The sequence below is a fragment of the Musca domestica genome, unplaced genomic scaffold (genome assembly GCF_030504385.1).
Source record: "Musca domestica strain aabys unplaced genomic scaffold, Musca_domestica.polishedcontigs.V.1.1 6, whole genome shotgun sequence".
In the NCBI taxonomy this organism is placed as follows: domain Eukaryota; kingdom Metazoa; phylum Arthropoda; class Insecta; order Diptera; family Muscidae; genus Musca; species Musca domestica.
In genome coordinates, this window is record NW_026712363.1 from 21,040,238 (window position 1) to 21,055,168 (window position 14,931).

Below are 14,931 nucleotides of genomic sequence, written 5' to 3' on the forward strand. Positions count from 1 at the left end.
GATTGTCTTCAAATTTCATACATCACAATATTTTTATGAAACCAAGTTCTGGTGTGAAGATGAAATATATCGGTCCACTCCTTCTGATACCTCCCCCACAAAGGGTCAAAATTTTGAATATTCATGAAGCTCATAAAACACGAAATTAAAATCCGATTCCATTCAGATTTGGCAAATTTGAATATTTCTATCAACACAGGATCTGTTATAAAGGCGGTAGAGATCGGACCATTTCTTCTGGTACCTCCCCCACAAAGGGTCAAAATTTTGAATACCCAAAAACGTTCACAAAATCCGAAATAAGCATCAGATTATCTTTATATTTGACACATTCCTTTAATTCTACTAACACAAGATCTGTTGTGAAGATGGGATATATCGGTTTAATCCTTCTGGTACCACCCCCACAAAGGGTCATAATTTTGAATATCCATGAAAAAACGCGAAATTAACATCCGATTCCATTCAGACTTGGCACATTTCAATATTTCCATCAACACAAGGTTTGTTATAAAGATGGTCGAATTATTTTTTCCAGTACCTCCCCACATGAGGTTCAAGATTTTGAGAAACCATATTTAGGTCCGATATGAAATGGACAATATTGGCCCATTCCTTCGAAACCTATTCCAGTTAGGGTAAGCAATTTGAATAATCATAACAGAAGTCAAAATATATTTATATAATCGAACATTGGCTGAGGGTATACGTCTGTCGGTAGAACCGACTGATGCTGTTTAACTTGTTACGTGTTTAAATTAATCTTCAATATTTTTGAATTGAAGTTATATTTTTTTTAAATATTTCTAAAACTACTCAGATCTGACCTGATTTCTTGAATGGTAGTATTTTTGACTCCAGTACTAAATAAAATAAGTACAACTACAAAAATACGAAAAAAATAAATAAAAATAAACATAGCAAACAAAATAAACATAAATTCGGCTCGTTAGTCTGTTTTTTTTAGCTTTTGTGCAATTTTTTTTATTTATTTATGTTAATTCCTAACACCGTTTAACGGCTGAATAAACCTGGTAAATAGTACAATTGTGTGTACATAACTAAATGGCTGCATGAATGGCAAATACATACACGCATACATACGTACGTACTTATGTTGACAGATTTTCTAAAGTTTCCAAAATGTTCATAAGTGAGCAGATTTCGTAGCGGGTACAAATTATGTCGTTTAGGTAATGTTTGCCAAAATAATAGACCCCCTCAGAAATAGCCAAAATATATCAAGACTCCATTTCCAGCCCCTAAATAATAAAAATCATTGGAAAAAAAATGTGCAGTTAACTCAACCCAGTAAATTTTGTTAATTTCGAAATCTCCTCTTTGCTATGTTTCTATTTTCTATACGCACATTTTGAAGATGATACTAGCAGGACAAAATAAAAATTCACTTTTTGGCAAATGATGGACAAACTGTCAGCATAAGACGAAAAACTACTTTCAGCTGAAGCACCGTTTTTTGCAATATTTACTCAGTCGTGGAAAAGGGAGAGAAATTAAAAGGAAAATCTGCGACTTTGCAAAAGGGTGTCTCGCCAATGGGATGACAAATTGGATAGATGCAATTGAAATTTTAAACAAGTTATAAAGTATCAGCCGGGTAGATAGATGTATACCCTCAGCCAATGTTCGATTATTGAAATATATTTTGACTTCTGTTATAATTATTCAAATTGTTGACCCTCTATGGAGTAGGTTCCGAAGTAATGGGCCAATATTGTCCATTTCGTATCGGACCTAAATAAATAGGATATAAATGTTGTGACATGACAGGTTTGGACTATATCGAGTACTTTCTTGACTTTATAAGAGATATGGGATAATTATTAGAAAATATTAATATGTGCGTGAGTTACCAGATATCGTCGACCGAAGTATTCCATTTTCATACTTCATCTAATACAGATCAAAATATTGGTATGGGCAAAATTACAAGAAAATCGAACATTTATATCCTATTTTATGCGAAATCATAAATTCCATATTCATCACAGGTTTCCCGGTAAAGAGAGACACATTTAGAATATCAAAATGTGGAGAATCGCTGACTTGTTTCGCAAGTTATGACAGATAAAAGTTTTGAAAATTGTGACCCTTTGTGGGTTAGTTAGCCGAATGGGTTCGCAGACATATATCATTCTTAGAACAGATTCTGTTTTAGCAAAAATGTTCCTATGTGTGAAATTTGGAGGGAGTTGGATGCTATTTCGCTTTCGTTGAGCATTTTTTTTTATAAAATCTTGAATGCTATGTGGGGGAGGTACCGAAATGGTCCAATCTCTACCATCATTATAGCAGATCTTCGCTTGATGGAAATATTGAGATGTACCAAGTCTGAATGGAATCGGATGTTAATTTCTCGTTTTATGAGCTTCATGGATATTCACAATTGTGACCCTTTGTGGGGGTGGTACCAGAAGGAATGGTCCGATCTTTACCACCATTGCAACACATCTTGAGTTAATAGAAATATAGAGGTGTGCTAAGTCTGTATGGAATCGTATATTAATTTCGCGTTTCATGAGCTTCATGGATATTCGCAATGTTGACCCTTTGTGGGGGAGGTTCCAGAAAGAGTGGACCGATATATTCCATCTTCACAGCAGATCTTAAGTTGATGGTAATATTGAGATGTACAAAGTCTGAATGAAATCGAATGTTATTTTCACGTTTTATGAGGTTCATGGTTTTTCAAAACTTGGACCCTCTTTGAGGTAGGTACTAATTTGAAGACAATCGGACTCTTATATCACATTTTATGAGAGGTATAAACATTCAAAATGTTGACCTTTTGAGGGGGAGGTACCAGAATGGATGGGCTGATATATCCCATCCTCACAGCAGATCCTGTGTTAGTAGAAATAGTGGGATGTGTGAAATATGAAGAGAACTGGATGCTTATTTCGGATTTTATGATCGATTTTTTCAATACTTTGACCCTCTTTGGGCAGGTACCAGAAGGAATGGTCCGATCTCCACCATCTTTATAACCGATCTTGAGATGATTGAAATATTGAGATATTCTATGTCTGTATGGAATCGGATATTAATTTGGCGTTTCAAGAGCTTTATGTATATTTAAAATTTTGACCCTATTTGGGGGAGGTATCAGAACCTATTGACCCTATTTGGGGGAGGTATTGTGATGCGAATAATTTGAAGACAAACGGACTCTTACATCACATTTTATAAAAAGAATAATTATTCAAAAATTTGACCCTTTATGGGGAAGGTACTTGATGGAGTGGACCGATATTGTCTATTTTCACACCTGACCTAGCACTGACGCAAATATTAGGATTTGCAAAGTTGGAGCAAAATCGGATTATCCTTTCTCATTTTGTGCAGTAAATTATTATCTTTAAAAATGTTGACCTTTTGTGGGGTAGGTACCAGAAGGAGTGAACCGATATTGCCCTTCACCGAACTCGATCTGTATTTAATAATAATATTACGATGTACCAAGTTTAGACAAAATCGGGTACTCCCTTCGAGTTATCGTGCGCACCAGCCAGACAGACCGACGGACGGACATCGCTAGCTCGACTCCAAATGTCCTAAAATGGATTTGGTCCAAAGAGACCTAGATTCTAAAGCCGTTATTTCGATGAGGCACGTTTTTATCGTATCAAATGATATATGCCCTCTGCAGCCATATGGTTGAGGGTTTAAAAATCGAACAGAGATTTATGAGAGCATGGTGAAAAAGGTATTAACGAATTTCCAAATTAAAATTTTTTGCAATTTTTGGGCCGTTTTTTAATGGATATATCGAACCTGAATTCGATGACATTTGTTTTAGGAACATTTTCCAAAATCGTATAAACTTATATTCCAACTTTGAGTGGCGCCCAACGACATTTCATCTTCTTCTTGTTCTCCCTATTATTTTTACATGAAATAAAAACAAATGCCCTACCATTCCTCTGTTTTTCTGGGCACTGTTCTCTCAAGTACAAAAATTGCATAAATTTGCAGTAAAGATAAATTTTTGCCAGAGCAGCTTTCCTTTCTTACTTCACCATTTTTGGTTTGTTTTTTTTTGTTCTCTCGTTTCGAGGATAACCGACAAAGAAGACAGTGGCTGACTGACATTGCAGCAGTGACTACCACCCCTGCTTTGGCGGTAGCTTGCATCCATCTCTGGCTACTGGGAACGGCAAAAACAACAACAACGACGACGACACAAAGCATAAACAGAATTCAGGAAATGATGAACATGATTAACTTACTAGGTCCATCCAAATGATTGCTGCCTGTCAGACCGAGTGCTGAAAATTCTGATGGCTGTAATTTCATTTCCATCTCTTTAAGGCGACTGTTGAGTTTATTTGTGTGCATGAATAAGAAAAATGTGCAGGATATGGCCAGTAAGGCAATCAGTTCAACGGATCTGCAAAAAAAGAAAAACAAGAAGAAGACGAGAGGATGTTAAAAAAAGTACAAAAATTGGAAACAAACAAAAAGTTGCTAGGAAAACAAAGAGAAAATTTCAGATTTTTAAATTGTTCAAATGTGATTTTAATTTTGATGGATGTGGTATGATGGAGGTTCTCTAGTTTTTGATGGTGATGGGAAATTGAATCAGTGACTTATAGAAAATTGGGGATATTCGATTGTTTTATTAAAAGTATAAAAAATGAGGTAGAATTTTTTCTATTCTAAGATTAAACGAATCGTATGTTAAAAGAAGCCTTCTCTGTGTCGAGGGGAGCTGCCAAAATTTGACCAGATATCCCCATATTTTATAATATCCTACACTTTACCCCCTGAAAAAGAATTGTCTATATAGGTCCACGATATCATGTAGCCCCCTGCAACGGTACCTCCCAATATTCGGTGTTCTGATAATTTTAGCGACATTATTCACCTGAGTTGTTTCAAATTTCGTATTTAGAGTTCGTAATGAATACTACAGCCTATGACAAAAAATTGTGTATGCAGATCCACGTCTTCGTATAGCCTCCATATAACGGTACATCCAAATATTTGGTATTTTTATGATTTTAGAGACATTATTCATAATTACCATTTGAAGTTTCTAATAGGTACTGCAGCCTATGACAAAAAATTGTCTATGCAGGTCCAAGAGTTCTCATAGCCTCCATATATCGAATCCTCCCGATATTCGGTATTTTGACGATTTTAGGCACAATATTTACCGAAATTGTTGCAAGTTCCTAAAGGGTAACAGAAAATTTACAGGAAATTTTGACCTAAAATTGCTCTTTCCCAGGTCCTGGTTTTCGTATAGCCCCTACATATCGGTACATCCTTAAATGCGGTATTTTGATGATTGTAGCTACATTATTCACCGAATTTTTTTTTTCAAGTTTCGTATTTGAATATTCTTATGGCCTATGGCAAATATTGCCTATGCAGGCCCACGTCTTCGTATAGACCCCAATATAACGGCTATATTCGGTATTTTAACAGAATTTTTAACGGATTCCATTTTTTTTTTTGAAAATTTCCAAATTATTTGCAAATGGTGGAGGGTATTCAAAGTTCGGCCCGGCCGAACTTACTGATTTTTTACTTGCCTATACCAAGAATGATCGAAAGGAAAGGCGTACTCTGTTTCAAGGAGAGCTCTCAACATTTTCGAGATTTTTCCAAACTTTTTCTGAATAACCATAAGCTCTCGAGGGTCTTTATGATTCCTATATATTTTCCCGAAGTATAATCGCAGTTACAAAATTATTCTTATCTATTCTAAGATAGGAAGAGTCGAATGTTTTTTTTTTAAACCTTCGTGTTAAGAAATGCTACCAAAATTTGGCGGGGTTTCTCCATATTTTTTCTGCACAACTCACTATATAGTTGAACCTTATGAAAGGTCCCTTTTGTATCAAAGAAAATTACCAATATTTGACAGGATTTTCCTTTATTTTTTTCACAAAAATCACGAGATCTTGAAGGTCCTAATGTAAAATTGAAAAGGTTTTTTTTATAATCGATTGAACTAGTTGAACGATTGAACTGTGTTAAGGAGCGTAAATCGTTAGCTCTTCACGGTCCTGTTGTCAAGATTTCATCATCTGTCTAATGTCTTATCGGAGCCCAATAATTATTATACCTTTAGTCAAATGCCTAGAGAGGGTATATATCATTTGATATATCAAAACGTACCTGATCGAAGTAACAGTCTTAGATCCTAGCGATGTCCATCCGTCTGGCTGGCTGGTGCGTTCTATAACACTCGAAGGGAGAATCCGATTTCGTGCAAACTTGGTACATCGAAATATTATTGGCACACTTAGATCGAGTTCGGAGATGGGCAGTATCGGTCCACTCCTTCTGGTACCTCCCCCACAAAAGATCGAAATTTAAAAAAAAAAAAAAATATTTTACTCCGCAGAAGGAGAAAGGATAACCCGATTATGTTACAAATTTGCCACTCGTAACATTTGCATCAGCGAAAATGGACAATATCGGTCCACTTCATCAAGCACCTCCTCCAAAAAGGGTCAACATTTGAATTATTGTAACTGTGATGTAAGAGTGAGATTATCTTCAAATTACACACATCGAAATATTTTTATTAACCCAAGGTTGGCGTGAAGATGGAATATATCGGTTCAGTCCTTCTGGTACCTCCCCACAAAGGGTCAAAATTTTAAATATATACATAAAGCTATTGAAACGCCAAATTAATATCCGATTCCATACAGACATAGCATATCTCAATATTTCAATCATCTCAAGATCGGTTATAATGATGGTGGAAATCGGACCATTCCTTATGGTCCTCCCCAAAGAGGGTTAAAGTATTGAAAAAATCGATCATAAAATCCGAAATAAGCATCCAGTTCTCTTCGTATTTCACACATCCCACTATTTCTACTAACACAAGATCTGCTGTGCAGATGGGATATATCAGCCCATCCATTCTGGTACCTCCCCCTCAAAGGGTCAAAATTTTGAATGATTATAACTCTTATAAAATGTGATGTACAACTCCGATTGTCTTCAAATTATACACATCACAATATTTATATTAACTCATGGTCTGGCGTGAAGCTAGAATATAACGGTAAACTTCTTCTAGTACCTCCCCCACAAAGGCTGAAATTTTTGTATATCCATGAAGCTCACAAAACGCGAAATTAACATCCGATTCCATTAAGACTTGGTAGATCTCAATATTTCCATCAAGACGAGATCTGTTATAATGATGGTAGAGATCGGACCATTTCGCCTGATACCTCCCCCACATAGCATTCAAGATTTTATAAAAAATGCTCAAAGAAAGCGAAATAGCATCCAACTCTCCCAAATTTTACACAAAGAAACATTTTTACAAAAACAGGATCTGTTCTAAGTATGATATATATCTGCGAACCCATTGGGCTAACTAACCCACAAAGGGTCACAATTTTCAAGGCTTTTATCTGTCATAACTTGCGAAACAAGTCAGCGATTCTTCAAATTTGTATATTCTAAATGTATCTCTTTTTGCCAGAAACCTGTGATGAATATGGAATTTATGATTTCGCATAAAATAGGATATAAATGTTCGATTTTCTTGTAATTTTGCCCATACCAATATTTTGATCTGTATTAGATGAAGTGTGAAAATGGAATACTTCGGTCGAGTATATCTGGTACCTTACAACATTTTCTAAAAAAAATTAACGCATATATCATATAAAGTGAAGGAAGTAGACGACATGGTCCAAACCTGGCACTTCGCAATATTTATATCATATTTATTTAGGTCCGATATGAAATGGACAATATTGGCCCTTTCCATCGGAACTTACTCCATAGAGGGTCAACAATTTGACTTCAATCATAACAGAAGTCAAAATATATTTAAATAATCGAACATTCGTTGAGGCTATACATCTGTCGACAAATTCGACTGATACTTTTTTTAAGATTGCACGAGTCGAACCTAAATAAAAGCCTCTGCTTTATTAAGGAGAACTACCAGGATATATATAAAGATTTACCCATATTTTTTTCTGCATAAAGTCACTTCCCTTCAGAGCTTCGAAAAGTTGACGGAAAATTTCCTGTACCTTTCCTGCAGAAATCACTAGGTTTTGAATTTAATTATTTTTCCACTTAAACTGGCAACGAATTTTTCTCTTAATCCTTTTGATTGCAAAAAAAATGTTTGTTGTGACTCTGAGTTTTAATTTTTAGTTAAATGATTCGTATACCGATAAGCTCCTGTAAATATATTTGTGGAGCAAAAGTTGTTTTTCATAGAAAAACTTTGGTTAGTTTTCCTTTGAATTAACCGAAAAGCTAAACTTTCGACTTGACATCAAAACGGCCATTATCACCTGTGACATGTTAAGTCGGTGACTAATATCTGGGATTTTCTTTTAACTATGGTGGTCATTTCTTTTATGGATTTTTAAGGCATGAGGATCTTTTTTTACACATCCCTCCTCTCCCCACCTCTCTCTCTCTCTTACTTTTTACCATAAGCGTGTGTAAATGAAAGTTGAACTAAGTTTTGTGGTTACTGGAGTTAGAGTTTCCTTTTTTTCATTTTTTCCTGGTATTATCTTGCCGGAATGACATTAACAGCAGGACTAACAGGAAATGTGTGTTAAAGCTACAGATAGGAGGAGTACTCGCAAAAAAAAAAAAAAACAACAAGGAAAATAAATAAATTTTGCTTGACCATCTGTGAAAATGTGAAGACAAATTATATTTTTGTTCTTTTGAATTTCAAAGTTAGCCGTTTTGTTTAAAGTTTGTTTGCTGCTCTTCCCTTCGGGATGCAATCCAAAACGAATTTCGCGTTTTAATGTCTATCCTGGTGTTTTTGTGTGTTTTTCTTTTAATGCTATTTTCTTTGGTTTCAGCTGTTATTTCCTTTATGGCATTTTGTGTTTATTACTTTTTTTTAAGATACGAAAACGTTTGCAAGTTGTTGGGGTTTTCTTGGATTTAATGCATTTTAAATTAAGAGCAGTGAAAAAAAAACATTTTTTTTGGAGGGTGGACATAAAATATTTCAAAACTTCGTTGTTTACAATATTTTCAAATGAAATCATATATTCAAATCTATTAAAATCAGTTTTTTTTTCTTCTCAAAAAAAAGTAAAACACTTTAAGTTCGGCCGGGTCAAACTTTTAATATCCTCCACCTTTAGGTAAAGAAAATATTTTTATATAAAAGTATCTGAATTCAAGCGCGTTCCACTTTAAACTACAAATACCAGTAAGGCCGTTTGGATAATGCTGTTAAACTTTTCAAAAAACCATAAAGTGGGCGAGGTCGGGGTCATACCAAAACGGGAACCTCTATAGACAATTTTGTATTTCAATTTCATCTACCAAATCTTCTTAAATACCAAATTTGAAACAATTTCGTGGGTAAATGGTGCTAGGATTATCAAAATACCGAATATCGATGAGTATCGTTATATGTGCGCTAGAGCAAAACGGGGACCTACATTTTCAATGTTCTGCCGCCGAAACTAGAACCCATTATGAACTACATATACCAATTTTTAGGCAAATCCGTGAAAAATGTAACAAAATCGATCAAAATACTGAATATCCGGAGGTACCTTTATATGGTACATGCAACCAATTGCAGACTCCTGTCATTTCTAAGCCACTCGTCCGACAGCTGTTAAAATTATTCCAGTGACAACTCATTATATTGTTTACAAGCCTACAAAAGCATTTTGGTGGGAATTTTTCAGAAAAAAAGTTATTCGTGATAGAATTCGAGCGTGATAGTGTGATTTCTTCATATTTGGCTAAAAAACCACAAGTGGCTATCGTTAGAGCAAATGTGAATAAATCTTTTGTGTCTCGTACCATCGCTCGTTACCGTGATACTGGTAGCGTAGCCCAGCAACGTCAAGGAAGTGGACGGAAGAAGACATTAACATCAACAGAAATGGTTCGAAAAGTAAAGAAGCGATTTGATCGAAACCCGCGTTGCAGTGATCGAAAAATGGCTCGTGAACTGAACATATCGCAATATTCCATTCGGCAAATATTGAAAAATGAGCTCAGGGTAATGCCATTTAAATTCCAAAAAGTGCAAGAACTTACACCGCAACGTAAAGAAAATAGACTCAAAAGAGCTAAAGAGTTGTTTCGCTTGGCCGAAAGTGGCGAACTGCCGAATTTGGGTTTCTCCCATGAGAAATCCTTCGTTGTCCAGCAGTGTGTAAACAAATAAAATGATCGTGTTTACTTGTCAATGAAGTCAGCTGAAAATGTGCACCTTCGGTTGACCACCAGAACTCAAGCGCCGGCCATTGTGATGGTGTGGACGCCATAACAGCCTATGGTCGCTCTCCGCTCGTATTAATCGACCGTGGCATCAGGATAAATGCCGAATATTATCGCGAAAATATTCTGGAGGGTGTATTAAAGTCTTGGCCGCAGACCTCTTGGACATTCCAACAGGACTCAGCACCATCGCACTCAGCATGCGCCACCCAATAATGGTTACAAAATGAGGTTCCTTACTTCATTTCCAGCGCCCAATGACCACCAAAATCTCCGGATGTCAATCCGTTGGACCATTGTGTCTGGAGTATTTTGGAAAGAAAGGTAGGCACTAAAAAATACCAAAGTGTCGATCACCTCAGGCAAGCGCTTCGCCGGGAATGGGCCAAAATACCGCAGAGCAACATTCGGACAGCGTGTGACGGTTTCATTGGCGCCGTTTGAAGGCCATAATTAGTGCCAAAGGTGACTAGTTCGAACAAATCTAAACTTATTCATATATTTGATGCTATTTCCGACATTTTTTGCTTTTATTCGATAAAATTTTAAAACAAATGTAAAAAATATGGTGTTCAATGGATTTCGGGTTAATTGTGCATGCACCAAATAGCCAATATCAGTCAACATGACCTGAATTTTGGTACATCCCACCAAATTCATTCTAGAAGCAAGTAGATCAAATTTTGGTGAAAATCGGGTCATATATAGTTATAGCTCCCATATATGTGTTTCATCCGATTTGGTGTTTAAGTCCCTTACATTCGTAATATGCATTCGAACACAATAATATTTGGTACCACATGTGTCAAATTTTGTCAAGATCGGTTCAGATTTGGATATAGCTCCCACACATATCTTCAACCGAATTCTGGTTAATTGCATACCAAATGGCCAATATCAGTTCTAAAGTCCTGAATTTTGCTGCACCCGACCGAATTCAGTCTAGAAGTAAGTACATGAAATTCGGTGAAAATAGGTTCAGATATAGCTATAGCTCTCATATATATATTTCATCCGATTTGCTGTTTAAGTCCCCCACATTCGTAGTATATTTTTTTAATATAATCCTTCTCGAAGTGATATCACCCACTCTATAGCAATGTTTTTTGGTATACAAAATATAACATAAATTTTGTGAAAATCTCTTCAGAATTGGATATGCCTCCCATATGTTAGTTCCCTCTGAAACCAAACTATAACTGCTCTAAAGCCAAATGTTGATGGTATGATCTGCTTCAAATAAATTCTTTTCTTACGGGAGCTCTACTAAATATGCATGCATAGTCGGCCCGGCCGACTTTTGACTTTTCCTTACTGGTTTTATAGACTAGATAACCGAATGGATTGGATGCAGTTCCTTTCGTTGAATATTTCCTTTGAGCTAGTTCATTCCGGAACAATGCAATTTTATCAAACACATGTTTTCTCAATTTTAAATTTTACGCAAGACATTCAAAAGGATTGTTGAAATGTCCGATTCGACCAAAACTCCTTCATTTTCATTCCTAAAACTTGTAGTTTTGTCGAGTTTAAAATTGAGAAATTTCTACCATTCTTTGTTATTGGTCTATTATTTTGATTTATGTGTGGTAGTTTGGTTATTTCATTTGACTCATCTGTTCTGTTAGTTGTTTGAAGTTATTTGAGAGGTGGTTCAGAAGTTCTAAAAATCTATTGGAATTTAAAGAACTAAAAAAACAATGCTCACTTTTTCAATAAAAATGAACAAAAGAAATGGCATTCCCACAATATCCCGGAATGTGCATAAAAACCAAAACAACATTCCAGCAGCATCCAGGTGGAGGTGGTAGCTGTGGCAACATCGACTACGACAACAAAAGAAATTGCAATATTGGGATTTAGTTTTTATGTTTCATCAGGTGCAACAAATAAATTTATTGCAAATGATTGGGTTGTTCATGACGCCGATGCTGATGTGGATCAGGCCATTGTAATGATTATTACTGGCTTGTGCTAAGGGGGCAGACTTCTGCTGATGCTGGCGGTGATGAGAATGATAATGATGTTGATGTGTATTGATTATGTGGTCTTGTTGTTAACATTTAATTGTTCGACACAAAAACAAATTTGAAATTTAAAAATTTTGGGATGGAGGCAAGTTATTTCAATGAAAATTGTGAGTGAAGAAACATTTTAAATTTGAATTTAAATGAAATAGTAAACAAAAAAACAATTAAAAAAGCTCTAAATTCGGCCGGGCCAAATTTTAATTACCCTCGACCATTTGGAACTAATTTGGAAATTTTCAAATAAATAAAATCTGTTAAAAATTCTGTAAAATCTTAAAGGCGCCGATTGTAACCGTAATATTAGGGTCTATACAACGACATGGACCAGTTAAAATACCAACATTTAAAACAATTCCGGTAAAACGAAGGCGTGGACCTGCATAGACAATTTTCTATCACAGGATGTAGAACCCATTGCTATCTTCAAATAGCAAATTTGAAACAATTCCGGTGAACGATGTCGCTAAAATCTTCAAAATTCCGAATATAGGGAGGTACAATTATATGGGGGCTATACGAAGACGTGGGCCTGCACAGACAATTTTCTGTTTTAGGCTTCAGCCTTCATTGCGAACTTCAAATAGCAAATTTGAGACAATTCCGGTGAACAATGTCGCTAAAATCATCAAAATTCCGAATATCGGGAGGTATCGTTATATGGGCACTATACGAGGACGTGGACTTGCACAGACGATTTCCTGTTTCGGTTGTAGTATCCATTACGAACTTCAAATACCAAATTTGAAATAATTTCTGTGAATAATGTAGCTAAAATCATCAAAATACCGAATATCGGGAGGTACAGTTATATGGGGGATTTACGAAGACCTGAACCTATATAGGCAATTTTCAGTTGTAGGCTGTAGTACCCATTGCGAACTTCAAGTACCAAATTTGAAACAATTCCGGTAAATAATGTCGCAAAAAACATCAAAATACCGAATATCGGGAGGTACCGTTTAATGGGGGCTATACGAATACATGGATCTGCACAGACAAGTTTCTGTCTTAGGTTGTAGTTTCAATTACGAACTTCAAATACCAAATTTGAAACAATTCCGGTGAATAATGTCCCTAAAATCATCAAAATACCGAATATCGGGAGGTACCGTTATATGGGGGCTATACGAAGACGTGAAAAAATGTCAATGGAGGACATTTTTATGTCATAGCATGTAGATCCCATTGCTAACTTCAAGTACCAAATTTGAAACAATTTCGGTGAATAATGTCTCTAAAATCATCAAAATACCGAATATCGGGAGGTATCGATATAGGGGGCTATGCGAAGACGTGGACCTGCACAGACAATTTTATGTCACAGTCTGTAGTACTTGTTACGAAGTGCAAATTCGAAATTTAAAACCTTTCTGGTGAATAACGTAGCTGAAATTATCAAAGTACCGAATATAGGAAGGTATCGATATAAGGGCTATGCGAAAACGTGGACCTGCACAGATAATTTTCAGTCATAGGCTGTAAAACCCATTACGAACTTCAAATATCAAATTTGAAACAATGCCGGTGAATAATTTCGCTAAATGATATCGGGGCTATACCTAAATGTGGTCCTATGTAGCTAGAGTGATTTCCACAGACGGACAGACGGGCGGACATCGCTAGATCGACATAGAATTTTATGCTAATCAAAAATATATATTCTTGGAGTCTAATATGTACAGTTCTAGGCATTTCTGTCATCATGTCTTATCATTTCACATTCAGAACTTTGAGCCACACATCCAATCTTTTCGGTGATCAATCCAAAAAAAAGGAGATCCTCTTTTCTATCTTTGTCAGGATGCTTCCAAAACATTCAACTTGTTTTTCATTGTCAAGTATAAATTTTCTACAGCTGTCAGGTGTTTTGGGCCTGTGTAAATTACAAATGCTTCTTCTTCTTTCAAATTACTCACAAGCATTAACCCTTTCAGAGGCGTACATCACAAATATTATGATATAACTAAATTATTTTAAACAAATGCCATAACTCTTTAATACGGTTGGGGAAATAAAGAGGAGTGATTTATACCGATATAAAAAATAATGAATCAGTAATCGGATAAAGGAAAGGATAGTTATCCTTTTTCTTCAAACTATTTTATTATATTTTCCACCTCTCGAAGATAAATATTTTACACATGTTCTTGTTAATACCTCTTTTACTTTTACCCTAAAAACCTTTCAGTTAGCATTTTTTATAAAAACAATTATTTTTTTACGAAAACATTCCCTTTTTCCACTAACCACTATTGTCTTTATGTCTTCCTTTATGATCTGCTTTTTTGTTTTCATTTACAACAACTTAATCCGTCTGATGATGGCAATGATAATATTCTTGTCATTTTACCACACAAAAAAAATTGCAAAAAAAAAACATTTGTTTCAGTTCAGCTCTTTAAGGCATTGTCTTTCTCCTCAACTTGGCTGGCAAAAAGTTTTCTTTGCCTTTTGGTATATTCCGCCTGATTATGATACGAGTTTAGTTGGTCTTTTTCCTTTAGTACTTTAACTTGTTGTTGTTTTTTTTTTTATATAATTCTTTTCTTATTATCTGTGTGGTCTTTGAGTTGTGTTGCCTAGTTTGTTGGGTTATGTGGCTGCTCCACAGGGGAACATTCTTATAAACGTATTAGGTATATCATTATTATATCTAAGTTGACTT

General features: G+C 35.5%; 1 protein-coding gene across 4 annotated transcripts in view; it reads right to left on the minus strand.

The window, feature by feature from the left end:
- The window catches only part of LOC101896643 (heparan sulfate 2-O-sulfotransferase pipe), a 227,631-nt gene that overhangs the window by 65,827 nt on the left and 146,873 nt on the right, over window positions 1–14,931 (minus strand). For all 4 annotated transcript variants that reach the window (XM_059129313.1, XM_059129314.1, XM_059129311.1 and 1 more), the window contains exon 4: window positions 4,251–4,411. In XM_059129313.1, coding sequence (XP_058985296.1) covers window positions 4,251–4,411 — 161 coding nt within the window. The remainder of the gene's footprint in view (window positions 1–4,250; window positions 4,412–14,931) is intronic.